Below are 12,528 nucleotides of genomic sequence, written 5' to 3'. Positions count from 1 at the left end.
AACAAAAAACAAAAAAAGGAAATATTACTCTGATGGAATGTTTGCTTGTTTTTACAATTTGTGGAACTAACAAATTTTAATATGTTTTAACCAAAGTTCTTGTAGGGGACTTAAAACAATGCATACTATATATACTCCTTTAAATGAGAATTTAATGTGTTAGACATTGCCTTGACAATCCCATTGTATTTCAGAATACAAAAAACAACTGGTTGCACAGACCGTTTATTATCCTCTCCTGTTGCGTACATTGATTTAAGTATTCAGAATTACTTTTACCTATGTATATATTTCATTTTAGCTTTAAAAGCCAACTGACTTGCAGTGAAAAAGCACTATAGTAGCATGGAAATCAACTCTGGTAATCATTTCATTAACTGATAAGGAAAACTACCAGGATAGAAGAACTATGAGAAACATGTTAATTATTCATAGCCAATACAACAAGATAAAACCACACCAATGTTATGTGTGACTTACATTCAATAACTTGTAGACGCTTGCAGACAACACTTAGACAATTTTATTTTACTTGCAGCCTTCTTCTGGAAGGCTGAGAGTCTGCAATCCCTATTGACTTCCACTGGAGTTATGGGTGCTCAGCACCCCTGAAAATCAGGCCCATGGTGTCTCAGGTTGGCCATCCAAGCATTCAGACACACAGAATCAGTGGTTGCTACTGAAAATTTTGGTTGTAGGGTCAAATTCTCTGCTCAGATATATACATGCAACTTCCACTGAAATCAAGAGGACTTTTGCCAGACTCGTTGAGGTGAAGTTAGGCTCTTATTTATGTTTTACATCCCATGAGCCAAATTCTAGATGTGCACAAACTCTTCAGCTTCCAAGGGAAGTCATATGGGGGCATCTCCAAGGACAGAAACAGGCCTAATGGCCGTCTCTTTAAATGGTCTGAAGTCTTGTAACCAGGGAATATGGAGCTGTAGTTGATAGTTTGTGATTTACAGGATGATGAAAGTGTGTAAGCACTCTGTTGCCGTGTATGTATTTCTACAGCCAGCAGAAAGACAGGAACACTCTGGGGTATGTCAGTAATTTTTAGTTTTCATGTGCAAATAAATATGGTTCTAGAAAAATTACAAATCACTGAACTTTCATGTCAAACTCCAGGGGTGAGATCCTCACACCTAGTCCCACTCTTTTAGACTGGATAAAAGAGCCAAAGAAACATAAAGGAGCCCTAAAAGTCCTATATTCCCCAGCACAGACACTGCAAAAACAGCTCTACGTCCGCTCTCCAAGGACCACCTCACCAGCCCTAGAATAGAGCACTTACAGCGGGGCAGGGCTGGAGGGCAGGGCAGCACAGTAGTCCATAGGACATCCCTGATTAGGCTGCTGTAACTTACACAGGTCCCAAAGCTGTCAATTATGCTGTCAGTTTCCAGCTCACAGACTAGCCCACAATCATGAGGGGGCAGAGGTAGCGGTAAGTCACCAGAGCCTTCTCCCCCCAACCTGTGAGTTCCGTGCTGCGCCTCTTAGAGACACAGCACAGAATTTTACACCCATAACAGTGTGAGAGATAAGTGTATGGGCAAGCACAGTGCTCTTCAAACAACTAGAGGGGGATAAAAATTTCAGGTCAGGCGATCCATATTTTAATTGTAATATAGAAATGTATACGGTCATTACAGGGCTTCTATTACTCCCTTCTTCTTCAGCCCCTACAAACAAAATTGGACTTATAGTGTATAAGTCCTGGGCATCTAAATAGGGGGCAATGCCCAGTGACTTCAGGGGGCTTTGGATTAGGCCCTAATACTGCATATAAACACAAAATGTCCATTTAACCTATTTAAGCCCTAACTGGAGCAGCTGGAGGCAAATATGCCCCCATTGGAATATTGGGGTAATTCTGTTTAATTTTAACCAATGGAATGATTTTGGTTGAAGCCATTATAGGTCAGCTTGACTTGAAACTCATCCAACTACAGAGGCAACTGGAATACCTAGGCTCAGTAATAGACTCCAGCTTTCTCTAACTAAAGTCTCTCCTCATCTCATGGTGCTAATTTATTAATAGCTCTCTGGTGATGGTTATGTAACAATTGGTAATCAGGGACATTCAGTTCAATGTGTTCCTTCTTAATTGCATTAGTGATTTGCTTAAGACTTATGCTTCCTCTTCTCCTGGAGCAGCCTTTGCTTATATATAAGAGAGCTAGTTAATAACTCTTAATGTTATACTTAATCTGTCACGTGAGCTGGATAGATTCTGTTTTGAGCAGATTAAGATGATCATTTGACTTCTAAGCACAAAATTCAAGTGCAGAGGTTATGGAGGGGGAATATACTCTCCTTAGTAAGGTGAAATAAACATTTTATATATTGTTTGTTGTGGTAAATTCCCATAGGATCAAAGAAACCCTTTGTTCCTGTTTGATGCACATTAATCACTGGTCTAATCACATTAAAGCAGCCTTTTATAATCACAACATTTTTAGGAGCCACATCCATATAAACATGATCATCTTCCCCTAGGAAAAATGCAAACTGTTGTTTTCCCTTTCAACAAAGTCTCTTTAATGTGTGTCATTAGCCTTCCCCCTTCCTCCCCCTGCCCATGAAAGTGAAGGTATTTTATGCAGACATAAATTCACCTGTACAACTGCCAAGGCAGACTCAGTAGATGAAGTGCTGCCTCTGGCTTGGAAAACATAAAATGAGCATAGTAGTAACATGTGAAAAGCCAGCAGAAGGAGGGTGCATTACTTACTAAAGCAGTGGGCATCAAAATCTGAAGAGTGATGAGAGAGCTGCATTATGAACTAAAGAAAAATGTCCTCTTGCTATTTACTTATTGAACACCACAGGATTCTACATACCAGTCAAAATCCAAACAGCCACTTGATAACTTAGTAATGAATTCCAACACAAGCAGAGGCTATCAAGCTTTCCTGAGCTAATCTAATGCTTCAAATTTTACTTGATTTCAAAAGGACCGTCACTTTACTGTGAGCAAATAAATAAATCAATTGATTCTGTAGCTATTTGCTAACTGTTCAGTTTGGAAAGATTTATGCATATTTTGTTATTAGTGTCTCAAGTTTAGCTTTCCATAATGTGTTGGTTAAAGAACCTCAGCATTTTCCATTGTGCATTGCTCATCACCGTTCTGTCCACATCATTGTTGGGTAGCGTTCCAGGAGAGCATTTCTGAGTTGCGCCGTGTGGATTTTGTCTCTAGTCTCTATAATGCAGGTGACCTGGGAAAAGAATTAGGAACATTTTTGAAAAGATGACAATATTCTCAGACCACAATAGTATTTCCAACTAAACCATAAAATGCATCCATAAAGGCTAGATGATCAATCTAAGTTAAAAGCTTCTGGACCCTGCACTCCCTATTTTATAGCAATGCTATGCTTTCTCCAGTCCTCTGAAACAGAATGCTGAAGTCCTCCCTTGGTCCCACCTGTCTCCCCAACCCATCTCCCCTTTACCTCAAAAATTTTTGACTACAGGCTACTCCACTGGCATTGATTTCCTCTCTTCTGACTCTCTCCTGGATGCCCTATAATATCATTCCGGCCCTTTCCAGTAAACTGCCATGAAATCACCCATTACTACCTTCTGGATGAATCTCTTCTCTGTTCTCATTTCCATGATTTGCCTATCAGCTTGGCTTCTTCCTCGCTCCTCTTCGATGCTTACCTCTCTAAATTTCCATGATTCTGTGCTATCATGGCTCCAATGGCTCCTTCACTATCTCCACTGGACACCCCTTCTCCTCTCTCCTGCTTTTGTCAGCATCCTTTAGGGATCTATCCTCAACCCAATATTCTCTCTAGACTACCTTGGGTGACTTCACCTGGTCACATGGTTTACCACCATGTCTCCAGTCCTCCACTCAGTCCTACATCTCTTAGTATCTCTGCTGGACATTCTGCTACTAATTCAAATTAACATGGCTAAACCAAACTCCACATTTTCCCTCCCACTCTCTCCCCCCTTCCACCAGTATATTGACAATTCTCCTATTTTCCTGGTCACCCAAGCTCACAACCTCAGTGTCATTTTCAACTCCCCTCTCACTCATCTTTTCCAGCCACTCACATCCATGCTGTCCCCAGATCCTGTCAATCTTGTACAAGCATTCTAAAATCTATTATTTCCGCTCTAGTTTAATACTGATTTTAATTCCACCTCCCTCTAAACCTTGTGGAAGGCGAGGCTTGGATTGGAAACTGAAATCAAAACCACCGAATATAGTTCATTCTTTTGTGGCCCATGCTGTCATGAAGAGCACCAAGTTCCTTTTACGATGTACTGTATAGAACTAGCTTGCAAGATGCTGCACAACACTGCACAATTTAACCTAATGGAGAAGTCCTCTCACTGGACTCACATAGCAGTTTAGGGGAAAAATACACTCTGCTACTCCAGAAGAGATGTGGATAACATATGTTACATTTTGGATGTGGCCATTTTTAGAGGAACTCCAGGGGTTTATTGATTACTCTCAGTCACCAGTGACTATGCAAAAAGTATGGCTGATGAGTAGGACTCTCCATTATGCAGTTTATATTACAGCTATAAGGAATAGATACTTTCAAGGAAGCAGACTAAAAACATTATCTTTCAGCCTATCATCTCAAAAATACTCAGTGAAATTCTGAAAATCAGACCCTTGAGAATTTCATACTTCCCCAGCATAAAGTTTAAAATAAAAATAAACACTGAAAAAGCTATTTGAATGGTGAGACACCCCAAGACCCAGCTACAGTCTGTGCCAAGTAGCCCTGAGCTCATTTTTATTGATTATGGTTTCCCACTAGCCAACATGCTCTAGGCAGGGCCGGCTCCAGGCACCAGCCGAGCAAGCTGGTGCTTGGGGCGGCAGATTGAACGAGGTGGCATTCCACCCAATCCTAGTGCAGCTTTTTTTTTTTTTTTGTTCCACTCCGGCCGCCCTGTAGGGGGTGGCGGTGTGGAGGACGGGAGCGCCCTGCAGCAAGCCTGGCAGGGCAGTCCTCGTCCTTCCTTCCCTGCCGACCAGAGCGGAGCCCTCCCGGCAGGCGGCAGGGTGCGGTGGGAAGGGCCGCATGGCAGCGCCCCACTGTAGCCCTGGCCACTCCCCTTCTCTCTCCCTCTCCCCCCCCGCTAGCCGGTCCCCCTGCATCCGCGCTCCGGCAGCACCACAGGTTTTTTTTTTTTTTTTTTTGCTTTGCCGTTCTGGCCGCCCCGTTTTTTCTTTCTTGGCTTGGGACGGTCAAAAAGCCAGAGCCGGCCCTGGCTCTAGGAATTATTTTGGAGAAGTTCTGTGGCCTGTCAGACTAGATGATCACAATGGTCCCTTCTGGCCAGGGAATCTATGAAAAGCCATGAAATGAAGCATGATTTATTACCCACAACTATGCGCCTCAGTCTGAAGATGGCTTTATTATTTTTCCCCTTTAGAACATACAACAGGCCTACAAGTAACTGGAGATGTAGGGATTTTTTAGAGCAGTGTTTCTCAAACTGGGGTCCATGAACCTCTGGGGGTCCGTGAGGACACTCCAGGGGGTCCACAGGCCCCACTGATCAACTCCTCCCCATCCCTCCCAGCACCTGCTGCATGATGGGGAGCAACAGCTGACTTAAGATTTTGCTGCCAGAAAAACAGAGAGAGACTGATTGGCAAAGTAGCATCTATAGTCTATCATTATTATTAGTTTCCATGTTTGGCTGAATTAATTCCCGTGAATGTTGGATGGACAGAAAACTAAACAGCACTCAGGACACTATGAAGAAGTGCTGCTAGAACCCTCTGTGCTAAACTGCCATCAGTATAGACCTTCTACTCCTGGTGCTCTGATGAGTTTGCCAGTCCTGTCAGTTTGTGTTGTGGTTTTTGTGAAAAGGACAAGTGTTCACTAGGAACCAGAAGAGCCCAAACTTTCTTTTTTCTTCCTGGAGCCAAGCAGGATACTGATCATCCATATGCTGACAAGCTATGGATCTGTAGCAAAGCCTTGAGTAGTCCGGTAGTAAAAATTACATTTTCCTTCAGCTTTGTATCACTTTGATGTTGTTTACTCGCTGCCTTTTTGCTCCAGTACATGGTGTATGAGACTCATGACATATCTATTTGGGAGAAATATGCACCTAGACTAGAGGAGTATTACAGATGTGCATGGAATAGATTTCACTCTCAGTAGTGTCTTCTGTATCATAAAAGTTTAACGATAACATTGTTTACTTGGGTAAGTGGGATCATGCACAGCCTGTTAATTACAGCCACATTTTATAAGTACATAAATCCAATGTCAATTGAAGGAGAATGGGCTGGTGGGGACATTTGTGCCCCTAGTTAGTGGAATTCACCACATGCATTGGATATTGTTAAGCCATCCCTGCCAAGGTCTACTCTTGTACCTGTCTGTTATCTTCTTCCCAAGGGGAGAATTGTGTGTGCAGGGAAGTGCTTTGGCTTGGAAGGGTTTTCTTTTATACACGCATGCTGCTCGGTGTTTGTATTGGAGAAGGCAGGTTAGAGAAATGCACTTAGAGTGGAATGTGGGGAGGTTCATGATGGTCCTTAGTTCCTGCAGGAGTTTGTTCCATAGTCTTGGACCAGCTCCTCAGAAAGTCTGTTTCCCACACAGATGAGCTTTACCCTTATGGCAGATTTCATTGTGGCCAAGAAGCCAAGTTGTTGACCACACTCCATCTCAGAACTTTAGGCTGTTTTTTAATATGCTGAGCCCTGGCCATCCAACATCTTGATGGTAAAGAACAAGATCTTGAGCTTGACTTAATCATATTCTCTCTTTAAGACCCCACCCCCAACTCCTCTCACCCTTCAGCACATGCTTAGACTTACTGGCAAACTGTTTATCCCCACCACTGTAAATCACTCCCTCCGAACACTGACCCCCTTCTTTGCCCTGACTGATCCATGAAGCAAGCTACTGAGGGAGAGCCACAGCCTCTCTAAAGTTCTTCACGCACTGACTGACTTTCAGTTATGCCAAAGAAGAGAGTCTGCTCCCTGGTTGCTAGGAGATTGGAGAGGAGGAGGAGGAAGCAGCAACTCACCCAAGAAACTGCTCGATGTTGGATACTGGGGGAATAGTTGGGAGGAGAGAAACTCAGGACCAAATTGCAATGCTTACCCAAACTGAATAGTAGCTTGTGCCATAAATAGTCCATTGACTTCCACAGGACTACTCTTGGTAGACAGCAGTATTCAGCCTAAGGGGATCAGAATCTAGCCATCAGTGAGTTAGACTGATTTAGAAAAGGGAGCAGCTGTGAAAAGCTACCACCAGCTGATTAGGGAAGCAGTACTTCACCCTCTGACTAGGAGATATCTTCCAAAGCTCAGAGACACCCTCCCCCGCATCTATAAGCCCACAGTGATGCAGGCCCATTTCTCTCCTGGGTCTGACCCAGACTTTAGCTTGCTATTGCTGATTGTCCATCTTTCTTCAATGTCAACACAAGCAGGAAGGGATTGCTAGATTTTTTAAATGATTTGGTAAGAGTATATTTTTATATACTTAGAGCCTGTAAGATGTTCCCAAACTGCATCTAGTGTGAAGCAGGTCATGCCAGTACGTTAGCACCCAAAGAGATCAAACGCATTCCTTTGGAAACTGGGTGGATATTTGCCTCGTTTAATCATTTCAACAGCTCACCCCACCATATCAAAAATGGAGCAATCAAAACAGCTGGAGGAAGCATGTTAATGATTTTCACTCCTTGATGTTACTACTTCAATTTTGCTGCCTAGCACAATCGGGAGGCTTTAAGATTTTGCATTTTTCTTACTGTAGTTCTATGTTGGCACTGACCATTCTCTTCTGCTCCAGATCTCCTTTCTCAAGGTGCCACTGAATTGTATAGACCCACAGAGACACACTTTACTGTCCAATGTGGAACCTAGGCTAGGAACAGTGGGGAAAACATTCCCTTCTCCCTCTCTGAGTCCCAAAGTGGTCACCTGGTCCCAGCTCCTCAAAGGCATTTAGGCACCTAACTCCCACTGAAAAAATCAAACTCCCTCTCTGAAATACCCCAGAAGGGAGAGGGACTAGGATTCTCAGCCCTCAGAAGAGATCTGTGGCCTTTGTGCATAGAAGGGAAGGAATGGCAGAGAGGGGAGAGTCTGGGGAAGGGGATAGTCTTTCAAGGTCTAGAACCCATATTTGCAACCAAACTCACAAAAAATGGCTCACTACCATCCTCTATAAACAAATTCTGCAGGGTGTAAACATGAGGTGCACATAAAAACAAATCCTTCGGGGAATTGCCCGTTCCTAGTTGTTTCTAACCTGCCAAGGACTATTAACAGGTGAAAAATCTTGTCTTTCAAAACTACCAACTTCAACATGACCTGGCTCCTGGTGACACTGCTATTGCTGCCAGACCAGTGATCTGTAATCTACTGCAAGACAAAAATCTCACACTAGTAAAGACCGTCTAAATCAGAGGTACAAAACAGAAGATCTCCAGAAGATACTCTTGCACATTCTAAAAAACACAAGCAGCCAATCCCATTGCATAGGTCACGTCGTTAAGTAATTGCTGAACCTCATGAAGCCACATCATCAGCAGCAGCGAAAGAGTAAGGAGATTTGTTTTCCCCCTTTTCAATCCTGCTTATTTTCTTCAGCACAAAAGTTCCTGCAGAGATTTTTCCAAAAGCAGAATGTGCAGTTGAACACACAGCTTTTTTTTTTTTAAGCCATCACCACACAACAACTGGCTAACAACAAAGATCTTTCCACAGATATACCCCAAATCAGTCAACCCTAGTACATCAAGCCATCCTACCAGTGAGTAAAGTCACTCCATCATCATGATAAACAGTGAGTAAAAGCCAAGTTTCTCTTACTTGGAAATGAAACAGTAAATCCTGGGCAAGATTATGCACTGGAATGATTTAACTCTCTGAATGAGCCACTACATTCATTGTTAACTCCATAGTTCAGGCAGAGAATCCCACATCTGTATTTACAATAGTGAGTATGTATTTCAGTGCTTGTCTATGCAGGGACACTCTGGAAAGTTAGTGTGATTTAACAAAAGGTGTGTATTTAAAGTGGATTAGTTAAACTGCATTAAACCCCTGTGTGGACACTCATTCAGACCTAAAGTGGCCTAATTCAATTTAGCTTAATTCACTTCCAATTTCACAGTACTCACATTGAAAAAAGTTAAATCCTTGTGGGATTGGGGATTTAAGCATATGTTTAGAGTGCTTTGCTGAAGCAGGAGCAACACAGGAAGAAAAGAAATACAAAGTATGTGCAATGTGGGTGAATTAAAGTTGCTATGAAAACCTAACTTTTACTTTTTGACTTCTGAGAATTCAGGAAAAAAATCCAGAACTACTAAATTTGAGGATTAACTTTAATGCATTGGATAAAAAAAAAAAAACTCAAAACATTTTGGGATATTTTGGTCTGGATCCCAACTTTGCAGCTCAGGTTTATCTCTAATTGTATCACAAAGGTGTTCCAGCCCCTTCCAGTACTGTTAAAAATCATCATCAGGATCATTCAGTTTGTGAAACACTTCAACCTTTAGATTAGATAGCCATCCAAATCCTGTTGCAGTACAACTGAGAGTCTACTGGAACGGAAAGCCTATGAAAATAGATCATGTTTAAAAGCAGACATGAGCAATGGCACACTTTTTTTGGTCAGAGAGTATATTTGGTTTCAATATTCTGATGCACTAGCCCCATAGAAAAGATTGCAATAGACACGAAAACTCTTGTAGCATTCTCTGCCAAGAAACTAGGAAAGATGATCTAGTACAACTTATTTGGCAACATAAATAAGTGGTAAGCACTATTTCATGAAAAGCTAATTGAGAAACCTTGAGTTCCAAGGGCAGCAAAATCCAGCTTTCAGTTTAAAAAATATAAAAGATAAAACTAGGAGGGGCTTTAAAGATGACTCCATATTGTCCAGTTGAAGAGTAAAAAATTTCAAAAGTACCTAAGGCTCCTAGAGCTCAGATCATCAAACATATCCCATTGATTTCAGCTACATCATTCAATTGTGTGCGACAGTGAATAATGATTGAGGCAAGGAATGAGTAAGAATGACGCTACAGCCTGGTGGTGAGAGGACTCATCTAGGATGTGGAATACCTACTGTCAAGTCCCTGCTCCAATAACTCTTTATTTATACAGAGTGGAATAGCTTCAACAGGAGAAATTGAGACTATCCCATAGCCACGTGGCTAGGGCGCTTTCCCGCTATGTAGGAGACTCCTTTTCAAAACTCTTCTCCCCATCAAGCAAAGGGGAAAAACTGAACCCCCGTCGCCCACATCCCCTATAACCACTAGGTTAAAAAATAATAATGAGGCCAGTGGCACCATCACCACCACATTCTCTGGCCATTTTGTGCCCTTTAAAAATACCCAGAACAAAACCTTCAGGTCAAATTAAAAGTTTGACTGGAAACGGATTTTTTTTCAATGGGCCAACATTTTTCACCATTTTTGGTTTGTCTAGAACAGACTCTTTCATTGATTTATTTTTCAGAACTTCCAGCAAGCCAAAACCAGAAAAATTAGTGCAGAACTGAGGTCCCACCTCTAATCAAAGATTCCATAACACTTGGCCTAAGAATAGCAGTGTTAGCCATAGAGGGGGTCTTGGCCCAAGTTTGGGTAGTTACACTCAATCTACACAGATTCCTCCTGAAAGTTCAGCTGGATGCTCTTGTTCATCACTTCCAGTCCAGAGATGTTATATCCAACGTAGCGCTGCAGTACCAATAGCTGCAGTATTTCACCCAGAACTGTCTGCATTTCAATGACAGGAGAAGCTACTCATGGATTATTTATATGCCTAAGAACGCAGTGATTAAGTTGTCCTATAACACAGAGTACTGCTGATTATCTAACATCCTGCTTCCAAAGTCTGTATTTTCTGCTGGGTGGCATTACAATGCCTTATCAACCCACATGATTATGTGAAGATATATGAAGGCAGAAGAGTCCTAACTTCTCTATAATTACCATTACAACCAAGTTTGTGAGAGGCCAGCATTGCTGAAGTGACAAACTGCATTTCCCCCCCTTACCTTAATAGTAAAGAGATCAGATATCACAAACATGTGTTCTTGTTTGATGTCCAACACCCTAGAACAAACAAAGCATAAATTAAAGAACAGGGCAAATCCTTGTCATTGTCAAATGCTTTCTGTAAGTGTTTGAGCAATAAACAAATTCATGCAGGTGTCGTCGGAGGAAAGAAGGGTGATATACTTCAAACCGTATTCATATGCTGAAATAAATATGGGGTCATAGCAGAGGCTGTTCACATCCCTAAAATGCTTTTAGTCCCATAGCTACTGGCCCTTCATGACATCTGCTGCACCACTGTCATCCTATTACCATTCCATTTAAATCAATGGATTGTTAGCACATATCTGGGAAATTTATAGCAGCAATCAAATGGATATGCGTAGTTGAACCAAAGTGCAACAGCTAGATGGGAGCAGCCAGGAACAGAGATAATACACTAAAATTAGACAGCATTGAAAGACCTTGTAGAAGTTTAACCCTGAAGAGTTTTTTCAATTGCATTCTCCATTGCATCTCCCAAGTACTCCCCCTTGGAGTCACTTGGCCTGCAAGTTTTGTTAGCACTTCACCAATAGATATGCCTCTGCTTTTAACAACTATGTATTTTATTTATAGGGTTAAGGGCCAAACTTAGCTTTTGTATTTGTGCACAGGACTTGCATTTACATCAGAAGGCAGGATTTGCCCTGTACTCTATACTGTTTCAAGCTTCTGAGAAGCATTTAATATAGAGATTAAAATGACTAGGAGAGAGACTAGCACAATATGCCTTAGAAAGCAATTCAAATTTGTTTTAATAAAAGTAGAGGCCTCGCAATGACTAGAAGCAATTAAATTCTACATTTCAACATTGATGAGCCACCCAGAGCAGGAGAGTTGTAGACATATTGTGGAGGGCACATACCAATGTTCCGCCTGTGACAGGGAAAGGTTTTCGACAGAGGCTACAACAGCGCTATATACATAGATTCCCTGGGTTACTTTAGTCATTTGTGTAAACCACTGGATTACTCCCTTTGCCTTCAGCTGTCACTTATAAGCATGCAATAGTCTTTAAAAACACTGAGTCCATTGTGCTATTTTCTCAACAGTGTAATACTGGCTATAAATACAGGATTCTGAATTACCTCACTTCCTCCCGAGTCAGTATCTCCAGTAGCTTTGAAATATTTCCTGGGCAATCCGAGAGAAGGAGGGAAAATTTGCAGACTCTGTTGTCAAGGGTCAGGGCACGATCTATGCACTGTCTCATCAAAGGTAGCTCCAAGTTACCACTGCATATAGTGATTGCCACTCTGAAAGACAAGAGCAAACAGGACTATTTCCTTCTTGTTTATGCAAAGAAATTCCTATAGAATTGTCATACTAGAGAGTAATGCAGATATGGCTGCATTTCTTTGGTGTGAGAGACGCCATGTACACGCCTTCCAAAGTAGTGCGGGATGCTTCCAGATGAAAGGCATCATG

At 41.9% G+C, this 12,528-nt stretch overlaps 1 protein-coding gene across 2 annotated transcripts in view; it reads right to left on the bottom strand.

Moving 5' to 3' along the window:
- Positions 1-132: 132 nt before the first annotated feature.
- The window catches only part of LOC128841200 (L-threonine dehydratase catabolic TdcB-like), a 54,603-nt gene continuing 42,207 nt past the window's right edge, over positions 133-12,528 (bottom strand). For both annotated transcript variants that reach the window (XM_054036022.1, XM_054036023.1), the window contains exons 9-11: positions 12,189-12,356; positions 11,058-11,115; positions 133-3,230 (exon numbers count right to left, since the gene is read on the bottom strand). In XM_054036022.1, coding sequence (XP_053891997.1) covers positions 3,132-3,230; positions 11,058-11,115; positions 12,189-12,356 — 325 coding nt within the window. In that variant the 3' untranslated portion in view covers positions 133-3,131. The remainder of the gene's footprint in view (positions 3,231-11,057; positions 11,116-12,188; positions 12,357-12,528) is intronic.

This window comes from Malaclemys terrapin, chromosome 7 (assembly GCF_027887155.1).
Source record: "Malaclemys terrapin pileata isolate rMalTer1 chromosome 7, rMalTer1.hap1, whole genome shotgun sequence".
Taxonomy (NCBI): Eukaryota; Metazoa; Chordata; order Testudines; family Emydidae; genus Malaclemys; species Malaclemys terrapin.
This window is presented reverse-complemented; position numbering and strand designations above follow the sequence as displayed.